General features: G+C 38.0%; 1 protein-coding gene across 1 annotated transcript in view; it reads right to left on the bottom strand.

The window, feature by feature from the left end:
- Window positions 1–27788, bottom strand: part of ARHGEF38 (Rho guanine nucleotide exchange factor 38) — a 129080-nt gene that overhangs the window by 64708 nt on the left and 36584 nt on the right. The window contains exons 2-3 of the mRNA XM_043571252.1: window positions 27558–27745; window positions 1772–1895 (exon numbers count right to left, since the gene is read on the bottom strand). Of these exons, the coding sequence (XP_043427187.1) occupies window positions 1772–1895; window positions 27558–27745 (312 nt within the window). The remainder of the gene's footprint in view (window positions 1–1771; window positions 1896–27557; window positions 27746–27788) is intronic.

The following is a 27788-nucleotide window of genomic DNA, read 5'->3' on the forward strand; positions in this document are numbered from 1 at the left end:
TGAAGTTCCGCAATAGTGTAGAAAATAGTCTGAGGGTGTATTATACAAACACCTTCAATTCAAAGAGCTTTTCAGTGGCAAACTCTTGAAGGACAGAGATGATCTCTTTCATCTTTTGATACCCAACAATGCCACACAGTACCTTTGAACATGCTGCTACTTACTAAATATTCACTGAGTGAGATAGTAAATGAATGGCCAATGAGTCCACACTGAGGTAATAATGAATAGAGTCCTTTCTTGAGAAAATATATTTACAACTTGATGGAAACTGTTCGTCAGTTTGGTCTGCCATAACAAAATACCACAGACTGGGGGGAGGAAGGGCTTAAACAACAGACATTTATTTCTCACAGTTCTGGAGGCTGAGAAGTCCATGACCAAGGTGCCAGCAGATTCAGTTCCTAGTGGAGACCTCTTCCTGGGTTGCAGACAGCTCCCTTCTTGTGTCCTCACGTGGTGAAGAGGGAGAGAGAGGACTCTGGTCTCTCTCTCTTTCCTTATAAGGATACTAATCCCACCATGGGGGGACCCATGATTCATCTAAACCTAAATTATCTCCCAAAGGCCTCACCTCCAAATACGGTTACATTGAGGGTTAAGGCTTCAGCATATGAATTTTGGGGAACACAAACATTCAGTACATAACAGGGACATTCAGTCACAAGTAATGATTAAACATAAACCTGTCAGTAGGAGAATCTTTTTGAGTGAGCTGACCTTTTGGTCTGTAAAACACTACAAATAGGTTGATTCACCTTTGCATAGTCTCAGCCTCGCTTATTAAACTTTGAGTCTTCCGTAAATACTAAACAAGATCAATTTCATTTTTTATAACTCTGATTTCCATTAACAAAGACATTATGAATAAAGATATAAGGTGCGAGTGTGGGTTTGTGTCTCTGTATATATCTCAAAGAAAGGATCTACATCAAACTGATAACAGTGGTTACTTACAGGGAAGATAGTGGCATTGGAGGGGTGTATTATTCTTGTACTCCTGATATGTTTCAATAATTCTGTAGTGAACATACATTGCATGTTATGTGTAAAATAAAAAAATAAGAAAAAATTTAAAGAAGTCTTAGCCTCCATGGCACTATGTGTATGATCTCTCAGAAGTGTGACCTGCCTTCAAAAAGTTCACAACACAGTATTCCCTTTGAAACTCCCAAGAAATGAGGGGAATAAAAATTTGGCTCAATGCTTTTTCAATGACAAATCTTACCAGAGTAAGAAAATAATCTATGACTGAAAGTAAAAATCTATTTGGCAAGTAAATAATATAGAGAAAAAAGAGAAAAGCATGGGAAAGTAGAACTCGTGTGTTTTATATATTATAAAATCCCTTTACGCAAAAAATTTTACAATCCCAAAGTCAATGGATTCATAGGCCTAAGATCTGAAAAACACTGTGACTAAAATCATTAAAGCTATTAAAGTATTTAAATATTTAATTCTTTAAGGATCAAGTAAGTGTTAGCCATAAAACAAAATGAGAGAACATCTGGAAGGCAAAGAGGTTGAAAGATTGAAAATTAAAAAGCAAATGGTGTGCTTAGTGCTACTGTGGGTCCTCGGCAAATGGATATAAACCCATTTGAAGATAAATACAGAGTTTGTGTAATTACAATGAGCCTGAAGATGGGTTTAGCATTTATACATCTCCCGGGAAGCTTAGTGAGTCAGAAACATAAAACCAAAGCAAAGGGAGGTTATTAAAATATTATTTCCTGTTGTATTGTAGAACTCGAGAAGAGAATAAACATACCGATTACTTGCATGGCCGGTTCCACGTCTGTTGTGGCCTCTTCCAACAATGACAGCAGCTTGGCTGATATCTGATGCACGGATTCAATGTTGCTAAATAAGCTATCCACGTCCAGCCGATCAATCTGAAGAAACACAAACACTGAGCACCAGCTGATGGAGAGAGACGCACTGTATTTAGGACATTTTCTCCTGCTAAACAGTAAGCATTTTCTGTGTCAGCCCATGCTGCTTCCATCAACCGTTGCTGTAAACATTCTTATTTGGTATTTCTAGAGTAAATGTGCAGTGTTTCATGCAAAAAAAAAAAAAAAAAAGGATGGTGCATCTGTTACCTTTTTCTTTATTTTGACCAAGTTTTAATGAGTTGGATGTACATGTGCATATTCCTATAAGAACCAGAGTATGAAGAAGACGTAAGCCACCTAATCAGTATTTTTATTAACTGCCATCTATGAGGGTATTGTACCAGTGTGTATGAATTTAGAACATTTTAATGCTTATACAGCAGAAGTCAGACCTCACTCTAGGCAAGTAACTATTTTCAAAGCTGTTCTAAAACCACAGATGTTCTAAAAGCGATGACAAGTAGATGTACTGAATTGCTTCCTGCTTTTTTTCTTAAAAGAAATGTGAATGGAAATTTCACCAAACATGTTCTACTAATTAAAGTTTCATCATATTTTGTAACTTCATGCACCCCCTCAAAAACCAGTATAATCATTCCTAGATCTTAGAGCCGGTGCTTATAATATTTTATTTATTCATTCATCTCTCCTTCATTAAGTATTTCCTGAGGGTCTTCTGTGTCTCAAGAATTATAATGAAACCAAACTCTGTCAGAGGCATTGGGTGATTAGTAGAGGGATGACCAATCATCCTAAGCTATCTAAGTAGAATTTGGTGAGATATGTGCCCTGATATTGCTGGATCTTACTCTAAATCTTTCTCTTGAGTTTAAGTCTGATCTCCTTTCATAATCAGATAGCATCTAATTGGCTCATGAGCAGATTGATACAGGCTTCACTGGGCTACCACTGGGAATAGGAGTAGGAGTAGGAGTACATGAGGTCATAGGTGGGGAATCAAGTCATCAATCACCAAGTAAGTCATGGAAGAGCTTCAAAGGTAGAAACCAGAGCTGCTGGTTCACAACCAGGTCAGCAAATTAGGGATGAGACCCAAGGAATTCACCTAAGGATCAAAAAGGAGGCCAAGAAACTTAGGGAAATTGGGACAAAGGGTATAGGGTTAGAGGCCGATGTGGAGGAATTCTGTAGATGAAAAGTCAAGACTGCAGCTGTTTTCTCACGTTCTCAGCGTTGGTTTCTCTAGATGTGCTAGGTCTATGGCGGAGGGAGAGGAGGAGGGAGACAATCTGCTCATCTTTTTATCTCATCCGTTTTCGACGTTGACTCATCTGTTATTCCCCATACCAGACAGAGATATTATTTTGATATAGATACTCTGTTATTAAACATGGAAGCATTGCTTCACATTCCACCTTGTTTAAAATTTGGTGACTACGTCAGTTATTTCTTATGCAATATCATCTAGCTGTCCGCATTCCTCTGAACCATTATGGGAAATTCCTCACCTTCCTATCATCAGTCTTGTCTTCAAGAAAACTCCCAGCCTTACGTGTTATCAAATTCCATGTGATTCTATGTAGTGGGTTTATTTCAATATTTTAATTATTATTTGATTTTATTTTTAAAATTTTAAATTTAAGTTTTTTATGTATTTAAAAATAATCTGTATTTCCATGATTACATTGCAATCATTATTAGCTCTTAAGGTATCTAAGTATCTCACAAAATGTTCCTTTAAGTACTTTTTTTAATAAGATAGGGCACATACGGTTGTTCTGCCTGAAATCTTTGGATACTTAAGACTTTCAATTTCTATTTTACAAAGTATATTTAATATTATGCAAAATATCTAAAAGGTAGGTAGCAGTTACATGACTTTTTTTGTAAATGAGAATTTTTTTTTTAAATTTTTTTTTCCACGTTTTTATTTATTTTTGGGACAGAGAGAGACAGAGCATGAACGGGGCAGGGGCAGAGAGAGAGGGAGACACAGAATCGGAAACAGGCTCCAGGCTCCGAGCCATCAGCCCAGAGCCTGACGTGGGGCTCGAACTCACGGACCGCGAGATCGTGACCTGGCTGAAGTCGGACGCTTAACCGACTGCGCCACCCAGGCGCCCCTGTAAATGAGAATTTTAAATGGCTAAAAATGTCACATATTTCTGAGTACCACTGATTTAACACATATTTATTCTAAGGAATTGCTTTATGCATTGGGTATTAATTAAATAACAATGGGGTAACTTTGCATAGTGCAAAATATGTTTTCTAAAAGTTGTGTATGAATTAAATTTTTGTAGATTGATTCACTTTATTTTTAAAAGTTTTTTTTTTAATGTGTATTTTTTGAGAGAGCGCGCGCGAGAGAGAATGAGAGAGCATGAGCAGGAGAGGGGCAGAGAGAGAGAGAGGGACAGAGGATCCAAAATGGGTTCTGCCCTGACAGCAGCAAGCCTCAGGAGGGCTCAAACTCACAAACTGTGAGAACATGATCTGAGCCGAAGTCAGAGGCTCAACCGACTGAGCCACCCAGGTGTCTCTAGATTGGTTCGCTTTAGATGTACCATTGAACACTTCTTAAAATCATATTTTGAAATGAATCTTTCTAACATAAAATTTCATTCCCAGTTTACTTGCTTTATATGATAAAAAATCAGATGTAATTGATAGAGTGTACCCTATTATTATTTCATTTTGTGAAATAATGTGAAAAGGTTCTTCTGAAAAGTTTAAAGGTTTAAAGATTTATTTCATAGATCATTGCAACTTTTCTGTAAGATATGAATTAGTTTGAAGATAGAAAAGCTCATGTGGAGTGAAAAGAGGTACCATGTTCAAAATTATGAAGTTCAGGGCGGATTTGGAACTGGAAATTCATCTTTTAATCCTTTTCTTTAGTCCAATACCTGACTAATGCTGACAGAATATCTTGCCATCTCTGGATTTTTTGATGTCTTCCTGAGGTTTTCACAAAGTTGTTACTTCTGCAATTTATTTCTCAAGGTCAGAATTCTGTCTATCTGTCTAATTTAGATTTCAAATTCATTTTTGTAAGGATTTAATTCTATATTCTATCTGTAATCTTAGCCCAATGTAGCAAATACTAAGTAACAAAAATATAGAATTTAATTTTATTTCTTTTTGAAGGACAGAAAGGATTAAAACATCAATTGGCCTGGTTTCAATCGTCTGTATCACCATGGGCCCATGGGGATTCTGTGAATCATAAATTAAATTCACATTCAGTCATTGCTTTGCCAAGGAACAAACAAATGTCTGATCCAAATAGGCTTTTAAAACTGGTAGATGACTTTATAATTATTGATATAAATTCAAAGAAGCATTTATATACATTTATTAATCATTTACTAGAAATGGGCAATGCTCTAAAAGCTTAAGTTATATTTTAAATGGATTAAAAATTTATTTTTGGAAAAAAAAAGCTTTAGTCTTAAGTATACATTATCCTAAGCAAAGTCAATACATAATAACTCAAATGTACAAAACAGAAAAATTAAAGGTTAGTGTTTCTGGTGCCAATTTAACTCTTTGCTTTACAAACATATTCATCACAGGATATACTTCATGTGGCAAGTTCGCATTACACTTAAATAACGTTAACCTTACAGTTCCATGTATGCAAAACTCCCAGGTATAAATATCTAAGTAAAGGAAAACAGACCTATAACATTTCATCAATTGGGTGACTATAATCATTGGTGTAGAGTTACTTTGGACTGCACAAGCACTTTAAACGCACTGTGTTTAAAGCATTTCTTGCATTGCCCTGCACTCATATCCTTGTCTGAGCTCTTTGTTTCGCTCACAGATGCTTTGCCCTCATATTACCTTACAACATTCTACTTGTCTGAAATGAAGATGGCAATGATAGTGTTTGTCCAGTAGTTTTGCCCATCTCTCTCTCCTTTCTGTTGCTTTCTGGGGGGGAAGCCAGAGCTCCCCAACTCTGATTGGGTGGAATTGTCAGTCATGGTACCCTGACTCCCTCACCACTCCCTACAAGGTGGACATGTGACCTAACTGGCCACAGTGATTGGCCCAGGATGTGCAGGTTTCCCAAGTAGAACCAATGAGGATCCTCCCAGATTTTTAATGAATAGAAGGGTCTGGATTGTAAGCGCTAAGTATATAAGTTTCTATCTTCGGCAGTCATCTTTGTGGAGAGTTTGATTGCCATAAATTTGATACAGAGAGGGAAGCTAAGTCTGGGTCTACCTTGCCTAAGGCAAGATATCTTTATTACAGAAGCTAATAAATTGCCTTTTTATTTAAGCTAGTTTGAATTTTATTTGTTACTTATAACTAAATGGGGACTAATACACTTTATTTCTAACCAAAAATCTCACTTCCTTTTAAGTAACTTTCCTGTTCCCTTGATTAGAATGAACCTCTCCCTCTCCTTGCCTCCATGACTCTGGCTTTGTATTACTCAATGCTTCTGCTGAAACCCACTATATAGTGAATATCAGGGGTATTCATTAATTTATCTGTCTTTATGTCAAAACTGTGAGCTCCTTCAGGACATTTGTCTTTGTGAGTTGTTTGAATACCCCACTGGATCTAATATACTACTGGGCCCATACCTAGTTACTCAATAAAAGTTTGATAATTTAAATCGAATTTAATCCCTACAATTGAAATGATCTATTTACTCTGTGGGAGCCATCAATAAATGTTCCTTGCAATCACTCTACTGGGCTCTGAATAACAAGTACAGTAGATAAAGATCCAAAATGGCTTGAAAAAGCAAAAGCAAAATTACCTAATTTGGTTGTTAAAAATATCACCTTAACTGGATATTTTATAAGTTTCTACTTAACTTTAGCTACAAAGACAAACCGTTGTGCTCAGTTTGTCTATTAGTAAACCTGGACAGTTTGCTGACAGAGGCCAAGTTTCCTTAGTTTACACTTGGGAAACGCCTGTTTATTTAGTTTTCTGTTTAATGAGCCCTGGGACACTCAGCCTTAACCCACAGGGAAGAAGAACTAACCATGCTTAGATATCACACAGACCTCAATCACAGACACCTTTAAAAGTGAACATTGAAAAGAAGGCTAGGAACAAACTCTTAAAAAAAAAACAACCTATTATCATAAAAGTAGTTCGTGTTCATTGTAGAAAATTAAAGATGGGCAGAAAAGTAAAAGAAAGGAAATACAATCACCTGTGCTTCTACCACACAGCAATAACCACTGATATTCTGAGGTCTATCCTGCCAATTTTTTTTTCTCTCTCTCTGAGTATATGCAACTGTACAAAAGATTTATGTATTTCAAATAATGTTTTAAAATGGAACATTTTTTCATATCATTAATTTTCCTGAGTTGCACCATTTTTAATGTCAACACTATGTAGAAATACTTTAGTTTACATAACCAGTCACTAAATCTCTGAAATCTAAATAGAATGTCATTTTCACTCTTACAACCAGCTCTCCTGGCGAAAACCTGGTTTACATGCATGATTATTTCCATGTGATAAATTTCATAACTACTGAACTAAAGTTGTTGGTATTGTTTTCTTTTCTTTCTTTTCTTTTTTTCTTTTTTTTAGAGAAAGAGAGAGAGAGTGTGTGAGCAGGGGTGGAGGCAGAGGGAGAGAGAGGGAGAGAGAATCGTAAGCAGGCTCCACACTTAGTGCAGAACCCAACATGGAGCTCGATCCCACGACCCTGGGGGCATGACCTAAGCCAAAATAGTCAGGTGCTCAACCAACTGCGCCAATCAGGAGACCTATGAAGTTAATATTTCTTAAGGCTTTTAACAAGTTCTGGCAAATTATAGTAGCAATTACAAACATTGTTTTTCTTTTAATAACCAATGGATTAAAAGCCCCCAATTGGATATTATTGTCCTGACCTCAATTTAAAAATATATGTTTTAGGCTTCTAATTTGAGATCAAAATCACACAACTTTAAAGTTACACACACACACACACACGCACATACCAATTATAGAAGAAGGAAGACAATAAATAGCATTGACTTTGAGGGTTGCAGTGATTGTCATCAATCAAATGCTTCTCTGGAAATGGTTTCTGGAAAAGACTTCAGTTTTCTATTTAGTGTGGCTTGGCAGCAAATCTATGTTCAACACAGGGCCCCAAAGTGGGCCCTTAATTAGAATTCATACTGGTGAAATCTACCTTGAACATCATCTGGCTCAGTCCAACAGGACTTTGGTCCCATCTACGCCTTCTGCAAGGCATTTCCATGTACAACATTATGGGGAGGGCTAGGTGTGTTCCCTAAATTAGTCTGCCCCATTATTAATCTTTGCTCCTTTAAGTGCAATAATATTAAGACTAATTGTAAAAAGTAAGAGGAGCATGGAGGGAAGCTGGAAATGTATAAAAAACTAGAATAAGTGGAAATGCAGTAGGGACATTCTGAGAGGAAAGAACCAGGTCTTGTTTTATTTTTTAGTGAGGCAATTGAGAAGGAAAGGTTTGTGAGACAGAAATTGCAGCAAGTGGAAAAGAGGATGTTGGCAGAAGGCCCTGGCAACCACAGGGTTAGGATAATTATCTAATTACTAGGGCATTTACTCAGACAGTTGGCTTCTAGATTACAAAGCTTTTCAGGGTAAGCTAGCCATTATTTCATCAGGTTTCTCAAAACTACTGATTTGTATGTGTGAAATTTCCTGCTGTGAAACTAGATTCTAAACTGGCTAATTGAGTTGAACTACAAATTGAATCAATATCATGGCTAGACAGCAAGTCTTAACTAATCTTGCAGCTAAATGCCCAACTTACCCGATAGCTGCCAGGAAACATCCCAGGCCAGAAGACATAAGGTGGACAGACCTGTATCAGGGCAGAGATGTCAGTCCCTTTGCTGAAAGTCAGGTTGGGATTCTGGGACAGACATCTCACTCAGCTTGTGCACGAGGGAAAGCAGAGCCAACAGAGGTGAGTGAAGGCCAGACCAGAGACTGTGGTCAAATTTAAGAAATTCCCGAGTCCTCTGAGAAAAGAAGAGGATTGAGAAGTCCATTCCAAGCTTTGTTTTGACTACTAATAGAAAAGTAAATTGCTGATATTGATATCCTTGGATAAAAGTGGATAGTTGACCAAGGGTCCCTGGCTTTGTTTCTCTTATCTGCCTTGGCACAGGGACAGGCAGAAAAGAAGTCATCTGGGGTTGGAGGTAGTCTTCAGGTTTGCTCTTCTTTCCTACTTAAAATTTTATGTGAATGCTTGAGGACAAATAGTACTGCTAGGAATAGCCCTTCTAAGCTGAAGATCCAGTAAATTTTGTGACTCTTTGGAAATTCTTTAAGAAAGTATAGAATAAACATGTGAGTTATATTGTCAAAATACCAGGGCAGATGTTTGGGCACTGCATGTAGTAACTGCACCACCAAGTTCCAGACTCCAAACCCCAGGGTCATGACAAGTTTGCTCCTGTGTCACCTGGACCTTAGATATCAATAGTTTAACCACACAATCTCCAGCATCCATGAGCCTTTTATGTGACTCCATAAAACTCTATTGGGTCCCCTTTTGTGTCTCTGAAAAGGCTTCTAAACTCTTCTTTGTTCCTGGTTCCCCAAATCAGCTTGCCTAGTACTTTCAGTCTTTTTATAAACATAAGTTTAATGGGGTTCACAATACAATGATGAACTCCCCTCCTTTAAAACATTCAGTTCTCCCCCAGTTGCCTATAGAGAAGACCCCAAATTCCCCAGACTGACAGTTTTTTCTGGCCAAGACCTACCTTGTCTTACTCCAATTATTTTTATTTTATAAGAACTGTCTGCTCCAATCAAAAGGGATGGCTTATCCTCACACTTGTCACATGTTAGCTCACTTACAACTTCTGTGCCTGCAGCTCTCCACTCATGGTCTCTTGTACTACTCTCCTGACCATGCCTTTGCCTAACCAGTGTTTATTTGACAAAGATTCTATCCCTTCTCCAGGACTTCCTAGACCATTCACCCAGTCTGAAATCATTCATTAACAATCAATAAGCGATTATTTCTGTTCATGTCCCAGTCACTGTATTAGGTGTTGGGGAATATGGCAATGAGCAAATGAGACAAAAATTCATGCCTCATAAAAGAGACAGGTAAATGATATAAATAAGTAAAATATATACATGTAAATAGAGGTAAATGTTATAGTCATAAAGTAGAGCAGAGAAAAGGAAATGGAGAAGTTGGGGGAAGCTATAGCCCTGGTAATGCCTCACCCAATCCCCTTTGTCCTAGTGTTCCTTTACACATTGAAGGGCTTCCTACTGCTAGTGTCTTTGATTCTGTATCTAAAGGCTTTCTCCTACCAGAGATTCCTGCCCTGTCTACACACAAGGAAGTCCAGAGTGTCTGGAATGAACACTCTCAGGAGTATCCCTCAAACATTGTTTAACGGGAATTGGTGGATCAATACCCTTCACATGGCACAACTCTGAGATGTGTTGTGTATAGTGCCCTGGAGTCCCCAGTGGGATATGAGCCTCAGTGGGTTGCAGAGGCAATCTGCTCCTGAATGTACGCTAGATTGTCTTCTTTTCCTTCTCTGTCTCATTTCCCTATTCCTTGACTGCTGTTCCAGGGGATCATCTCTCAAATAAATGACTTGCTCTAAAATGCTTTTTATCTGGATCTGATTCTAAGGGAACCCAGTGTAAGACAGAGTGAGGTGGAGGTCAAGGAGTGAGTTGCTGAGTGAAGACTTGATGACAGTAAAAGAGCAAGCCATCGAGTTTTCTAGGGGAAGGACATTTGAGGCAAAGAAAACAACAAGAGCTTGAAACAGTAGTGTTCCTGGCTTGTTCACTGAACACAGAGAAGGCCAGAATGTAGAAATAGGTGAGGTCAGAGAGAATGAGGAATCATGTACGACATCAGAGGTCATCATAAGAATGTGAGGTTTAATAAGAATGAGATGAGAAGCCATTGAAAGGTTTTGAGAGGAAAAGGGACATGATCTGACTGATATTTTTAGAAGAATCACACTGACTGCTTGGTTGAGACAAGGATGGAAAAAGAGAGATGGGTCATGAGGCAGGTGTAATAATCTAGGTGGCTATTGAAGCGTTCTTGAATCAGAGTGAAAGTAATGGAGGAGGTGAGAAGTGGTCTAATTCTGGGTAAATTTTGAAGGTAGAGCTAATAGAATTTGCTGGTAGATCCAATATGGGTTTTAAGAGAAAGAAAAGTCCAGGATGACACTAGGGTTTTTTGCCCAAGCATCTAGAAAAACAGAGCTGCCATTTTTTAAGGTGAGAAAGACTGTAAGGGAGTAAATCCTAAAAGGAAAATTAGGAGCTCAGATTTGGATTAATATTAATTGGAGATGCCTCATAGACGACCACATAGAGATTTGACTGGGGAGTTGTATATAAGCAAAGCAAGCTTTCAGGGATGATGTCTAGGGTAGAGATAAACATTTGTCAACCATTAGCATGTAGATAGGATTTAAAGGCATGAAACCAGATCAGATACTCAACAGAGTGAATGTAGACAAAAGAGAGAAAAAACCCACAGCCTGAGCCTTGATCTACTTTGGTGTTTAGAGAAGTTAGAGTAGTAGGGGGAAACCAGGTGCATGTGGAGTTGTAGTTGACAGAAAAAGGAAATTATTCTGTCAAATGCTATTAAGAGGTCAGGAAAGTGAGTGTCTTCTGCTAATGTCTAAAGTAATTGTTTGCTGCATACCTAATTAGCATAACTAATCACGAACCGCCTTCTGTCGTGATCACTTCCAGCATTGCCTTGAAATATATCTTTGATTGTTATTTGGCTTTTTATGTGTTTCTAAGTCATTTTCTTGACCAGGTTATAAACTCTTCTAGGGCTGGACTATGATATAAATTTCCATTATTCCTATGCAGAATTCAGCAGAGGGCATTGTACGCAATAGACACTTGACAAACATTTAATCTTTTAATTTGCATATTCCACTAAAATATCACATTCTCCATGAAATATTGCCTAGTTAATCTGTCTGGAAGTGATCTGTCCCTTCTGTGAACTCCAATAGCACTTATTGTCTACACTTAGCAATTATTGTTTTGCATTATGCATTATCTTTTCATAGCTATGAGTCTTGTCACCTCTAACTAGGGATCCTTAGTCTTTGAGAGCAAGTATGAGTTTCACATGTCTTTAAATATTCCAAATGGCCTAAAATTAATTAATTAACTCATGTAATCACTAACATTGTCTGTATTCAAAGTGCTTTAAATAAGTGTTTCTTAATAAATATGTATTTCCCCAATATGCGTTTTCTTTCTGACCCAGCACTATTTGGTCTTTGGAGTCCAAGATTTATGGTCCTGCACTTATTTACACAGCTATATTGATCTCTTCCTGAGCAAAGCTGCCCCAACATCTCTGGCTTGTCATTTGAGAGGTTCATAGCAACATTATAATAATTACAACCACTGAAATTTTGTCACCGATTCTCGCAAATAAAATGGCAAATAAAAGAAAATGAAAATAGTATTTTATGCAGCTCATTTCTGAGAAGTGAGATGATGAGCACAAGATCATGTTACCCAGGCTGAAGAGATGACTTTCCTAGATACTGAAACAGATCTATGCATCACATCTCTCTCTCTCTGTCTCTCTCTCTTTTCAATTCTGGGCATTCCAAGCCCTGCTCTGAACTGGCAAATGCATTCATTTATCCCTTCACTGGTCCCAGCAGGTTCTGGTCTGGAATATAGATAATAAAAATTAGAGAAAACTGATGTTTCCCTAAAATTGAGCTTATGAGGTGCTTATAAATGTAACAACACTGTGGAGAGCTTCCATCATAAAGCTGTAATACAAGGATTAAAAAAAAAATCCCTCATTTTTTGAGCAGAGGCTTTTTTTGAAAAAGCAAAGATAAGAGATTTCCTACCCATACAAAGAATTTTCACATTCTAGCCTATTGATATATCAGTTCCATACCCAACTAAATCTGAAGCCAATCTGACGGCAAACTATGTGCCTTCTAAGATGACAAAACAGAAAAGTCCCTCCCGGGGAAAATGGGAAAGTGAACAGCAATGACTCTGTCAGTACTTGAAAAAGAGGCCGGTAACATATTCTATAGTAATGCAGTCACTTTGTGGTTGGCAGCACCATTTACTTGTGTGATTTTTATTTTTAAATGTAACATTACATAACTATAGACTCTAGCACATAAGAACCGCCCTTATTTTTTAAACTATTTCTTAATGTTTATTTACTTATTGAGAGAGAGAGGGCACAAGTGAGGGAGGGGCAGAAAAGGAGAGAGAGAGAGAGAGAGAGAGAGAGAGAATCCTAATCCAAGCAGGCTTCACGCTGTCAGCACAGAACCCACCAAGGGCCCGATCCCACGAACTGTGAGATCACAGTTTTGACCTGAGTCAAAATCAAGAGTTGGACACTTAACCAACTGAACCACCCAGGTTCCCCTAAAACTATTTTTTTTTTTAACGTTTATTTATTTTTGGGACAGAGAGAGACAGAGCATGAATGGGGGAGGGGCAGAGAGAGAGGGAGACACAGAATTGGAAACAGGCTCCAGGCTCTGAGCCATCAGCCCAGAGCCTGACGCGGGGCTCGAACTCACGGACCGCAAGATCGTGACCTGGCCGAAGCCGGACGCTTAACCGACTGCGCCACCAGGCGCCCCTAAAACTATTTTTTTAAGTAAACATTAACATGGAGCTTAAACTCACCAACGCAACATCTAGAGTTGCATGCTCTACTGACTAAGCCAGCCCCATGCCTCAAGAACAGCCCTTATTAATGTTCTAAAAAGTGTGTGTGTGGGGGGGAAGTCATTATATTTTTTTTCTGACTTTTCTAATATGACTTCAAGTATCTGACCTTATAATGGAGGACCAATGGCCCAGATTTGTAATAAATGTTGGAATTTTGCAAAGGGGGTGAAAATTAAGTTAAAAAATAAAGGTGTGGCCATGTAGACCATGGAATTCTTCATTGTGATGTGATCTTAGTAACCATGAAAATCAGTACTTTTAATTGATTGAAGAATATATGCATTGATATTTAAATAAGTCTTCCAGGAAGAATATTAAAGTAAGCACATTAGCTCAGAAAGCCAGTAAGAAGAAGAATCAGGAATTCAAAAGTATTTCTTTGAGTAATTGGTTCCAGCATTTTAAGTACAGTTAGCATGAATTGCCTTGATTTTCTCAGATTTTTATTCAATATAATGACCAGAATTCCTGTTTGTGCTCAGCTTTCTATATGAGCAGCTTTTGTTTTCATGCTATCAGCCTAGCTTTGATCTTTGCACTCTGAAGTCTGTGAAGTCTCGTGACTGAGGAGGTTGACCTCAGGAACTGCTAAACTCTATGGGAGAAGGGACTAGATTGGGTAGATGTGGAAGTGAGAGAGGCCTTTAGCTGGCTTTTCCCCATGTTTGTTTTGTAATCTAGAAGGACTTCTAGTGTTCCAAATATACCATGGGAAAGAGCCAAGATACACAGGAATTTATTGTATGCTATACAGTTTCCTTTAAACAACCTAATGTGTGCCCTTACCCTAAAAATGTAGTCTCTATCTTTCTGAAACAACAAGAAAAAGAGAATTAATTGAAAGGTTTGGCAGAGAAATCTAGGTAAAGAGTCAGAGGAAAAGATTTTGTTTTGATATATATAATTTTACATGTTCACTTAAAAGGGTAATATAGGGGTGCCTGGGTGTCTTGGTTAAGCATTCAACTCTTGATCTCACATTTCATGGGAATGAGCCCAACGTTGGGCTCTGCACTGTCAGTGCCGACCCTACTTGGAATTTTCTGTCTCCCTCTCTGTCTGCCCCTCCCCTGCTTGCTCTCTCTCAAAATAAATATATAAACATTAAAAAAAATAAAATAAACAAAAGGATAATGCAGTTAAAGAGACAAAGGAAGAGAGAAAGAAAATAAGGGAATTATATTTTTAATTAAACTTTTAATTTTTAAATATAACTGTTGATTCATATGCATTTAAAAAATAATATGGATGGACGCTGTATACCCCTTACCCAGCTTCCCCTATTATAATATCTTACAAAAGTACATATGCATTGGATTTTGATATGCTATGGTAGAATACACCTTGAATGGAGTAGGGTGACTATTTGTACAAATAAGACATGTCTATAAGAAATTAACATCTTGATTCCACTTAGTTCAGGGTAATTTTATGGAGAAGACAGGGTTTTAGAAAGTAGTTGGCTTTAAGAAATTTATGGTCAGTGTGCCAAGATGAAATATTTTTGAGGCCCAGAATACAATCTGAAAATTTTGAAAGTTAATAGAGATATGAAAAGTAGCTGGGTGATTATATGAGACCAGAATTAACCTCATACCAAAATCAGACAATTACATTATAGGAAAATGGACCTGTAATTATGGACTAATATCTCTCATGAATACAGATGCAAAATGCTCCACAAAATATTAACAAATCAAATCCAACAATCTATATGAAAAATTATACAGAATGACTGAGTGGGATTTATTCCAGGTATGCAAGGCTGGTTCAACATTCAAACATTAATTAATGTAATCAATCACATCAAAAAATTAAAAAAGAAGACTGACATGATCATATCAGCAGATACAGAAAAAGCATTTGACAAAATCCAATACCCATTTATGATAATAACTCCCAATAAACTAGGAATAGAAAATTTCCTCAACTTGATAAAGAATATCTACAAAAACCCAGCAGCTAATATAATGGTGAGAAACTTTGAACTTTCTTAGGAATGTCAGGTACAAGGCAAGGATGTGTCCTCTTACCACACCTTTTCAACATTGTACTGGAAGTTCTAGCTAATGCAATAAGACAAGAAAGAAAATAAAAGTTCTACGGTTTGAGCAGGAAGATATAAAACTGTCCTTGCACACAGGTGACATGATGTCTATGTAGAAAATCCAAAAGAATCCAGAAAAACCCTCCTGGAACTAATAAATGATTATAAAAAGTTTGCAAAATTGTACAAAAGTCAATTGTTTTTCTGTATACTAGCAATGAACAAGTGGAATTTGAAATTGAAGACACAATACCCTTTGCATTACCACTCCAAAAATTGGCATACTTAGATATAAATCTATCAAAATATGTACAGGACTGAGAGGAGGGAACTATAAACTTCTGATGAACAAAATTAAAGAACTTAATAAATGGAGAGATATTTCAACTTTATGGATAGGAAGACTCACTATTGTCAAGATGTCACTTCTTACCAACCTGATCTATAGATTCAGTGCAATACTAATTAAAGTCCCAGCAAGTTATTTTGTCGATATTGACAAACTGATTCTAAAGTTTATATGGAGAGGCAAAAGACCCAGAATAGCCAACTCAGTTTTGAAAGAGAAGAACGAAGTTGGAAGACTGACACTACCTGACTTCAAGACTTACTATTAAGCTGCAGTAATTAAGCGTATTGGCAAAATAATAGGCAAATAGTTCAATGGAACAGAATAGGGAGCTCAGAAATAGACCCATAGTCAACTGATTCTTGACAAAGGAGCAAAAGCAATACAATGGAGCAAAGGTAGCGTTCTCAAAAAATGATGGTGGAAAACCTGGACATCTACATGTAAAAAAGTGAATCTACGCACAGACGTTATATCCTTGACAAAATTTCAAAACAGATCACAGACCTAAATGTAAAATGCAAAATTAAAAATGCCTAGAGGATAAAATAGAAGAAAACCTAGATGACTTTGGGTACAGTGATGACTTTTTAAGTACAACACCAAAGGCATGATCCATGAAAGAAATAATTGATAAGTTGGACTTTATTAAGATTAAAAACTTCTCTGTGAAAAACAGGATCAAGAGAATGAGAAGACAAAGCACAGAGTGAGGGGATATCAGACATATCTGATAAAGGACTATTATTCAAAATATGCAAAGAACTCTCAAAATTTGACAATAAGAAAACAACACGATATAAAAATAAGCCAAAGACCTTAATGGACATCTCAACAAAGAAGATATACACATGGCAAATAAGTATATGAAAAGATTCCACATCATAAGTCATGAGAAAAATGCAAACCAAAACAACCATGAGATACCACTACACATCTATTTGAATGGCCAATATCTGAACACTCACAACACCAAAGGCTGCAGAGGATGTGAAGCAACAGGAACTCTTACTGCTGGGGGAATGCAAAATAATACAGCCATTTCAGAAGACAGCTTGATAGCTTTTTATGAAACTAAATATATTCTTACCGTACAATCCAACAGTTGTACCCTTTCGCTTTTGCCCAAATGAACTTATGTCCACACAAAATTCAGTACATGGATGTTTATAGAAGCTTTACTCATAATTGCCTAAGCTTGGAAGCAACCAAGATGTCCTTCAGTAGGTGAATGCATAAATCCAGGCAATGGAATAATATTCAGCCTTGAAAAGAGATGAGCTATTAAGCCATGAAAAGATGTGAAGGAAACTAAAATGAATATTACTAAGTGTAAGTAAACTGTGGTACATCCAGACAATGGAATAATATTCATCCCTAAAACAAAATGAGCTATTAAGCCATGAAAAGACATGAAGCTAACTAAAATGAACGTTACTAAGTGAAAGAAGCCTGAAAAGTATACAAGAATATCTCAGAGATGTTCCAGGTTTGGTTCTTTCCAGACTACCACAACAAAGTGAATATCACAATAAAATGAGTCAAATGGATTTTCTGATTCCCCAGTGCATATAAAAGTTATGGTTTACACTATACTACAGTGTATTAAGTATGCAATACAATTATGTCAATTGTATTCATTAAAACAATGAACATACCTTAGCTTAAAAATACCTTATTGCTAATAGAATGCTAAACATAATCTGAGCTTGCAGTGAGTCATAATCACTGATCACAGATAACCATAACAAAAACAATAATAATGAAAAAATTTGAAATATTGCAAGAATTACCAAAATGTGATATAGAGACATGAAGTGAGCAAATGCTGATAGAAAAATAACATCCATAGACTTGCCTGACCCAGGGTTGCCACAAACCTTTAACTTATAAAAAAAAAAAACAAACAACAGCATTATCTGTAAAGTACAATAAAGGAAAGCATAATAAAATGAGGTATACCTGGACATACTGTATGATTTCAACTTTATGACATTCTGGAAAAGGCAAAACCATGGAGATAGTAAAAAGATCAGTGACTGCCATTGACTGGGACTGAGGATGGATGAACAGGTAAAGCACAGAGGATTTTTAGAGCAGTAAAAATACTCTTCATGATACCATAATGATGGATATACGTCATCATATATCTGTCAAAACCCATAGACAATACCAACAATGAACCATAAACTGTGGACTGTCGGTGATAATGATGTATCAGTGTAGGTTCATCAGCTGTAACAAATGGGACACTCTCATGGGGGATGTTGATAATGGGGGAAGTTATGCATATGTAGGGCTAGGGATTATATGGGAAATCTCTGTACCTTCTCTCTCAACTCTGCTATGAACCTAAAATTGCTCTAAAAAGTTAGGTAAAAAAAAAAAGTAGCTGGGTGATAGAGAAAAAGTAAGAGGAAAAAAGATTGCATGGTTGCCTAGTAAGCAACAATGAATGACCATGACTTCTGGCAACAGTACAAGTCATTTAGTGAAGGCGACAGCTAGAGAAGACGATTTGGCAAGAGTCCTTCTAGGACACTTAAAAATTCATGACAAAACAGATTTGCTCACCTATGGTTTCCTCTATTTGTTATGCAGCCAAAGTTTTAGGAAATAGCTTTAAGAAGCTCTAATTAACTATCATCTCTATCATCTCTCTATTTATGGAAAGCTGAGTATATTTTAATAGTTACTAGATAAAATATTTCTGTCTTGGTTCTTTTATCTTGTGCTCCAGTGAACTAACTGTAGTTCACCACTGTAATTCTGTCCTTTGTTCAGGGAGAGTAGCAAAATTTCATTACATTGCTTGAATTCTTCTCTTGGGGAAGTGGGAAGTTTGGTTTCCTCTGTTTGGAGCTGGGTTGGGGTGGGGAGGATGTAGAGGGGATTCAGACAGAATTGAGTATAATCTCTGAGAGTGAGTCCGGGGAACAAAACTACAACTGAGAGCCAAGCAGGCAGTCCTCTGGAACTGCTGCACAGCATCTGGGTGCTTTGTAACTCAACAGGAGCACTGTTCACATAGCGAGGCAGCCAGAGGCTAGAAACTGCTGGGGTAGAAGCCAGCTTTGAGCTGTCAAGACAGACACCAGGAATGTCCAACTAGAAACCTCAAAGAAGAGAGAGCAGGAAATGGAAGGAAGCCTGAATGATTTCCAGAACATGTGCTGAAGCTACAATCCCCTTTATATAGAACAGCAATATATGGGCTCACTCTGGTGAGGTGGGGGTCATTACAAACACAGCAAACGCCAAAGGGATATAAAAACCATTTACCAAACTAAAACGTAGTGACTATAGCTTAAATTCATACAACACAAATTGGGCCATGGCCATCTTTTTGTTGTATATAGGTTTTTATGATAACACAACATTTGAACAGTATTTCATGATTATAATGCATTTATGCCCCCTCCTCCAGTCTCCTTTCTGAGATGCTTTGATCTACATTGGGCTCTGGGAACTTGGCAAGCCCCCTTCCTGCATAAGTTTCTGAATCAGGGCTGACATCATAGTTTAAACTACAGCAACCTCACTGGGGTGGGAAGCAGAGCAGGAAGCTGAATGCCATGGGCCTTGGGACCCTTTCCTTTCCCTGCCCCTTTGGGAAAAAAAAGGCAAGTTGGGGATTTGTCCTTTCTAATTCCCTGTCTTTTATGTTTCCCTATTTTAAGACCTGCCTTATCCTCTTCAGACCCTGAGAGAGAAGTATGATAGTATGTCAAAACAGTGTGCTAAATGTCACATATGTCATACAAGACAATTGCTAGATGTAAGATAGTCCCTGCCATCATGACACTGAACACCCCATTGCTCACCTAGACCTGCAGGATAATACTGGTGGGCACCATTTTCCAAGTGGGGGCTCTGCATCCAGAGAGAGCATTGACATTGTTCTCCTCAAATTTATGGTCCCCCAATAAATAAAAGAATAATGTTGTCCATTTAAATTAATATTTGTTATCTGTGGTTAAAAATATAACATGTAAATATATTTTCCAGGGAGAAGGGATTCCATAATGGTATATGTGGTATGATTCCAATTTCACAAACTATTTGGGTATGTCTGTATATGCCTAGTCAGTAAACAAAAATATTGTATTTATAGTACTTATTTCTAAGTGGTAGAGCTATAGGTGATTATTTTCACCTATATATTCTGCCTAATAAAAATTATGTACAGGGCACATCGGTGGCTCATTCGCTTAAGCATCCAACTCTTGATTTTGGCTCACCATTTCAGGTCATGATTTCATGGTTTTGTGAGTTTGAGTCCTGCGTCAGACTCTGCGCTGGTAGCTCAGAGCCTGCTTGGGATTCTCTTTCTTTCTCTGCCCCTCCCCCACTCGCATTCTCTCTGTCTCTCTCAAAATAAATAAATAAACTTTAATGGGGCACCTGGGTGGTGCAGTTGATTAAGCGTCCGACTCTCAATTTCTACTCAGGTTACTGAGATACTCAGGTATCTCACGGTTCATGAGATACAGCCCTACGTCCAGCTCGATGCTCTGAGCAAGGACCCTGCTTGGGATTCTCTTCCTCTCTCTGCCCCTCCCCTGCTCATGCTCACACTCTCTTTCTCTCAAAATAAAAACAGTTAAAAAAAATTATTTACAAACTTACTGCTATGTGGGGTATCCAAATTTTAACAGAAAATTCCAATTGAACCCTTGTCAACACAAAATTATAGATTATTTTTGTCCTTTCTGAGAACGCAAAATTTCATAATTCAAAGGTTAGGTGATATGAGCAAATCCAAAATAAATAAATATAAGACTACATATATAAAAACCTACTAAACGTGCATCCAAATATATGTTTATACCCTTGGAAGGGTAAAAAGAAGCTAGTAATGGTGTTTGCCTCTAGAGAAGGAAATTGAGTACTATAAGATACTAATGTGTCTTTGAGATCTTTGGAATTTTTTTATTATGTAAATTTTTTAAATTAAAGAAATAATTGAAAACGAATAAAAATTAAAACATGTGTTTAGATTCTTCCAACTACTCTGTCCAATCACTTTTTGGTCCTTTCCTTACACACAAAACTCTTTTCCATTGTTAGATTAGTTTGCCCAGATTTTGATTTATTTTGACTTACTGCCAAAAATGTACAGTCTCGCCTCTTGCCCTGTTTGGATAATAAGTAATCAGAACCTGTTTTCCCACTAAATGTTTCAACACTGAATGTTGTCAATAATTTTTGCCTTCTTTGCAAAACCTCTCACAATGCTGCTATTAAGGAAGATGTAACTGTTGAGTTTGATACTGATTTCAGTTAGGTGACGTTTTATGTATAGAAAAGGTTCGACATTAAAATTAAGATTTGTACCCAAGATCGTCACTCAAGGGCTGGGTCTAGACATTCATTAGTACACTGACTCATTCGTGCAAGTTCACTCAAATAACCTAGTGCTTTTCTCAGTTTTCAACTTCCTCCTTCCAATTTTCATTCTCCTAGGCTAACTTGTGTCTTCCTGGACTGAAAAGACATGAATCAGATGTAGAGAAAGAAATCATGGAGGAGGTACAATAGAGCAAAGATAGCCTTCTCACCAAGAGGAAAGACACGGACCAGATGACTTCCCAAAGTTCTCTTCCACTCTAACTTGTACATGTATAATATTTATTTACGTTGCCTCAGGTTTCTCAGCATGGTTTGCAGATCATTCCCCTGGTTACATAAACACTGTCTATATTAATTTATAAATTTTGACACTAACTGGTGACAAACGGTTTGCATGCAAAGACTTTGGTATTTAAACGGTTAGAAAGGAAGCGAGGACACGAAGGAGCTAATGAACATTGAAAAGGTGGCAAATACACTCATGGCATAAATTAACTACCTTGGCATTCATAGATGTTTCGTCTGAATTCCTGAGCATCTATTTAAAGTTTTTTGTTTTTGTTTTTTTTTTTAGAGAGAGAGAAAGAGAGGGCACAAACAGGGGAAGGGCAGAAAGAGAGGGAGAGAGAAATCTAAGCAGGCTCTACACTGTCAGCGCTGAGCCTGTTGTGGGGCTTGAACCCACAAACCATGAGATCATGACATGAACTGAAATCAAGAATCAGATGCTTAACTGACTGAGCCACCCAGGCACCCCTTGAGCATCTATTTACTTAGTCAAGGTTAAAGCATTAAGAAGTGAGGGGAAAGGTGGGTCTGACATGAGAATTCTGAAAAACCTCTGAATAACTAGTATTTCAACATTAGTAGGACAAAGTGACCACTAGACTGAAACCAATGTCCACAATGAGACCAGACAGAGAGCACTGAAAAGATATTTAAACAAAGAGACAAGTACCAGATGTGAAAAATGAGCAAGCTATAAACAATCTGAATAGAATAACAAGGGGAAAATAGGAGTTCGAAGTGCGAGAACAGTAATTCAAAGTATTGAAGAGTAAGTTAAACATGCTAAATAAACTACATGTCACCACGACGGAAACATTTTATTTTACATGGTTGAAACACCAATTCTGAGAACTGCTTGTAAAGGTTACACAAGAAGCAAAAAATAAGAAAAACAACAAAAGTCAAAACACAAAGATTGGAATGCATATAAAAGATTACAGCTGAGCAATGGCATATATATTGGTGGGGCCAGTTTAATTCACCAGGGTGGTAGATGGTTTAAAGTTGAGAACATTTGCACATTAAATAAACTTCTTATTCCATTTGATACAAAAATATGTTATGAATTAAAAGGTGGGCATTTCTTATATATTGTCTTCTTTTATATTAATCATTAACTCATCACAGGGACAGATTCTTGGTACATTGAGTTTATTTTGAAATGTCTGAATCACACATGGTTTTACACATATTAAATATTTCACATCCAACTTAAACAATTTTTTTTAAGTTTTTTTACTTCTGAGAGAGACAGAGACAGCACACCTGGGGGAGGGGGCAGAGAGAGAGGGAGATGGAGAATACCAAGCAGGTTCTGCACTGTCAGCAGCATTATCAGCGCGGAGCTCGACATGGGGCTTGAACTCACAAGATCATGAGACCATGACCTGAACCAAAACCTAGAGTTGGACGCTTAACCGACTGAGCCACCCAGGTGCCCTTCATGTCCAACTTTATTTATTTTTTTTTATTTTATAACGTTTTATTTATTTTTGAGACAGGGAGAGACAGAGCATGAACAGGGGAGGGTCAGAGAGAGGGCAACACAGAATCTGAAACAGGCTCCAGGCTCTGAGCTGTCAGCACAGAGCCCGACGCAGGGCTCGAACTCACAGACCGTGAGATCATGACCTGAGCTGAAGTCAGCCGCTCAACCGACTGAGCCACCCAGGCGCTATCCAACTTTAAAAGAGAAGGACAGAGAATATAGCCAATTCTTTTAGAGTCAAGTGAGAGTTTTTCTTTCTTTCTTTTTTTTTTTTTTTTTAGGACAGCAGGTAATGCTGATGAGAATGATCCAATGTGGAGATAAAGTCAATATACAGAAAAGAGAGGACACCGGCAGGAATGATATCCTTGAGGAAGCCTGAGGGGATAGAAGGTTGTCCTTAATTAGAAGCAGAACCATTAGCCAGGCTACAAGGATAGAAATGCAGGTAGGTTGATAAGCGTGGTGTTGGGACAGTGTGCATCTTCTTATTGTGCCTATTTTCTCAATGAAATGGTGAGAAAGGATATTAGCTAAGAGTTGGGACAGAAGAGGGAGTGTCTGAGATGTGAGGAGAAAGATGTGAGAGTCCCTTCAGAGACATTACTGGGCACCCCACCGGAAGAAAATGGTCATGAACTGTAGAAGAAATTGGTTCCAGCTGCATGGGTCAAGATGTAAAGTAGGCAGAAAATTGAACTTCATCAAGGGTAGTTGTTTTTTGGTTTGGGGTTTTTTTTCCAGGCAAGTAAATGGAAAGAGAGGGAGGAGAGGGAATTGAGTTCATCTGCAAGCAGTGATTATAATGGAGGGCCTGTGTTAATGAAATCAGGTGTAGGCTATCGATGAAGGGTGAAAAGGTGGTGAGGTCAATAGCATGGACGTCAGATGGCATCAGGAACTTGTCAGGGAGAGGAAACCAGTGGGAGTGTGCTGGGAGACAGGACGTGAGAGTTAGAAAATGCTAAGTCTGAAATTCCGGTTCTGAAGGGATGAAGTAAAGGTAAGGGCAGCTCTAGGGGATGGGCCTGGAGTGAAAGGCTGACATGGGGTTGAGGCAAAGATCCCAGAATGTGAGCAAGAAACTGGGGGAGAGGCCCCAAGGTTTGTGTGCGTCATTTGCCTGAATATTGAAATCATCTGACATTGATGTCGGGCTAGGCTCTAAGTTTTTCAGAGAATGGGAGTGATGGTAAAAGCTCACCGTAAAAGAAGGTAGATAGTGGCAGAGTCTGATGCTAGGTGCATTTCAAATCAACATTTTAAGAGGTATGTAAATAAACATTTTATTAATAAGTATAAATTTCTGCTAGAACAGGGGTGCCTAGGTGGCTCAGTTGATTAAGCATCCAGTTCTTGGTTTTGGGTCAGGTTTGAGCCCCAAGTCAGTCACTGTGCTGACAGCACCTGAGCTTGCTTGGGATTCTCAGTCTCTCTCATGTTCTCCCTCCCCCTCCCCCACTTGCATGCACTCTCTCAAAATAAATAAGTAAACTTCAAAAAATATATAACTGCCAGAGCAGCAGTTATAGGAGACACAGCTAGTTTATATTAAAAGAAAAAAAAACTTCAAAAATATTTTTATAGAGTTAGCAATGTAACTAGAGAACAAATGTTGATCATGACCATTTTTGTTTGTTCCTACTCTTACAGAATAAATAAGAAATTTCCAGATTCAGACAGCCACCAGTTACCTTCCAACGTGACAACTGTGAGAGGATTAAATGAGCATACAAATGAGGCCTTTGGAACAGGGCCTGACAGATACTAAGTACCTATTGAAAGCCAGGAGGGAGTAAAACTAAAGGTAACTTTCTATGAAGGAAAAATTCCTTCTTCATACATTGTCTTAAATCAAAACAAAACCCAACTTCTATATCTAAGGTCACCTTGATCTACACTGCTTTTTCCTAATTTCTAGGCCAGATATTTTTTTCTAGTATTTCTTGGAGAAGTCTTATGTTAAGAAACAAATTCTGGGGCCGCTTTGGCTCAGGTCATGATCTCACGGTTTGTGGGTTTGAGCCCCACGTCGGGCTCTGTGCTGACAGCAGAGCCTGGAGCCTGCTTCGGATTCTGTGTCTCCCTTTCTCTCTCTCTGCCCCTCCCCTGCTCATGCTCTGTCTCTCTGTCTCAAAAATAAATTAAAAAAACATTTAAAAATTTTAGAAAGAAAAAGAAACATAAACTCTCCTTCTGCATATTGTAAGTACTGGGTGAAAGATGTAATAATTGAAGTTGAGACAACTGGCTGGCAATATTTTTATAATCATGGGGTACATGTTAAGATGCCATGCCCAGAATCCATAAAGTTAAATATATTCGATCACAGGGGCGCCTTGGTGGCGCAGTCGGTTAAGCATCCGACTTCAGCCAGGCCACGATCTCGCGGTCCGGGGGTTCGAGCCCCGCGTCAGGCTCTGGGCTGATGGCTCGGAGCCTGGAGCCTGTTTCCGATTCTGTGTCTCCCTCTCTCTCTGCCCCTCCCCCCTTCATGCTCTGTCTCTCTCTGTCCCAAAAATAAATAAACGTTGAAAAAAAAAATTTAAAAAATATATATATATTCGATCACTTAAACATGGCAAAATCAAATGAATAAACCTTAAACAAGGTTTTAACTTTTTAACCTTAAACAGTTTAGCAGGCAAAAGACAAACTGAAAAAATTAGTTGTAACATGCAGGATGAAAAAAGAACATCTCTAGTATATAAAGAGATTTTGTAAAACAATAAGAAAAAGACAAACCCTATATTTTTTTAAAAGGGAAAGAGACATGAATATGAATAAGGATTGAAGAGAATACAAAGGGCTAATGAATATATAAAAAGGTATTCTGACTTCTCAAGCACTGTTAATGAAAACGAAAATGAGAATGGTATGAACTTTTTGGTTGTCAGCTGGAAAATTTTTTGTCAAAATGCTACATGCGTATACCCTTTGATCTAGCAATTCCACTTCTAGGAATTTATTCTAAGGAGATAAGGTGACCACACCCAAAACATAAGTGTGTCTCAGCCTCAGTAACGGTAGAAAAACATTTATAAGTATCAGTAGTCATGGCCAGAAGCATCAAACAGATTGCTGAATGAGACAAGTATGCTATAAAATAGCATGTGTAGTTTTTGTTACATTTATGTAAATATATATGTGTGATTGTGTGTGTGTGTGTGTGTGTGTGTGTGTGTGTGTGTAAATGTCCCAACTGATGCCTGCAAGGATGTTCCCAACCATGTGAATGGTGATAATCTTTAAGTAGTGGAATTCTGATCATCTTTACTTGGTAGTTTATGCTTTTGTATATCAGTTCAATTGTGTGTGAGGACCATTTATCCCCCTCAGTGATCAGGTTATCACTCCTCAGGTTATCCTCTGCTTTGCTCTTGTTCTCCCTCAGCCTGGAGCACCTTTTCCCCTTTCAATTCTTTGCTGTAACGTCCCCCATTGGAAAGGTCTACATTTACGATGGTGTTTGAAATAGAAACATCACCCCTCTGTGCCCATGCCCCATCCCTCGTCCCCACATTAGTTTTCTCTGTTATACTTAACACCATCTATTATATCTTAATTTATATATATTTATTTATTTACTCATTCGTTCATTCATTTATTATTGACTGTCTGACTCTTCCTCTCCCCCACTAGAAAGCAAACCCCATAAGGGCAGAACTTTGTTTTCTACTGAACTGTAACCCCAGTGCTGGGAACAGTGCCAAGTACACATAAGGAACTTAATAAATGTGTTGAATGGATGAAAAGAGCCAGATATATGTGTGAGTTTATGTTCATGCAAATTGTGTGTGTGTATATACATGCACCTATATATGAATCAAATATCTTTGTACCTATACTCTAATTCCTTACAAGAAATTCCCTGAAAAGCCTTTGATTAAAAAGGAGGAGAATGATTAACTTATAAACACTTCAAGTGTTACCTTACATTCAGGTTGGTTTCTATGTTGAATTTTACTTTGCTGAATAATCGTAAGTTTAATTGAGCTCTCAATGTAAGGGGGGGAGGAAGGGACACAATATTTTTTTCTTCCAAATCCTGGATCATCTTTGAATCAGATCAAGTGCTTGGTTCCTGAACTGGAAACCTATTTGCTCACATTTTGTTATCAGTTCCATGAGAATCCAAGAAGGAACACAAAGAAATTTCAAAATGATGGAAACCATGAACTTCCTTTCCCCCATATTTTAGAATACAGTTTCCCTGGCCAAATGGAGGGAATCTGGGTGTCGCTCCGCTGACACAAGAAGTGTGGATCTGATGACACCCGGGATCACCCCAAACCGGGGACTCCAGGAAAAAGGCCCATCACTCCACCCGCCCTGCAGCAGATACTACCACTTGGGTGATTGGATTTCACGGTGCTGGTCATCCTATTTAGGATATGGTGCGGGGGGGGGGGGGGAGACCCTCAAAGTCGCATTTACCTGTTTATTTCTCAAGGGCTGAACCACTTCCCTAATGCACAGCTCTAGATCATTGAGGTAGTCTTTTTCCGTCTGAATCAGCTCCTTGATGATTTTCGAACGCTTTGCCATCATTCTCTGCATCTGATGCTCTTCTTCCTGAGCTAGGGTCTCCGGTGCAGAACACTCAGCCTGTGGAGTCATCTTTTCTGTTAAATAAAAACATGTATGTACAAGTCAGACATTCTGCTG

This window comes from Prionailurus bengalensis, chromosome B1 (assembly GCF_016509475.1).
Source record: "Prionailurus bengalensis isolate Pbe53 chromosome B1, Fcat_Pben_1.1_paternal_pri, whole genome shotgun sequence".
In the NCBI taxonomy this organism is placed as follows: domain Eukaryota; kingdom Metazoa; phylum Chordata; class Mammalia; order Carnivora; family Felidae; genus Prionailurus; species Prionailurus bengalensis.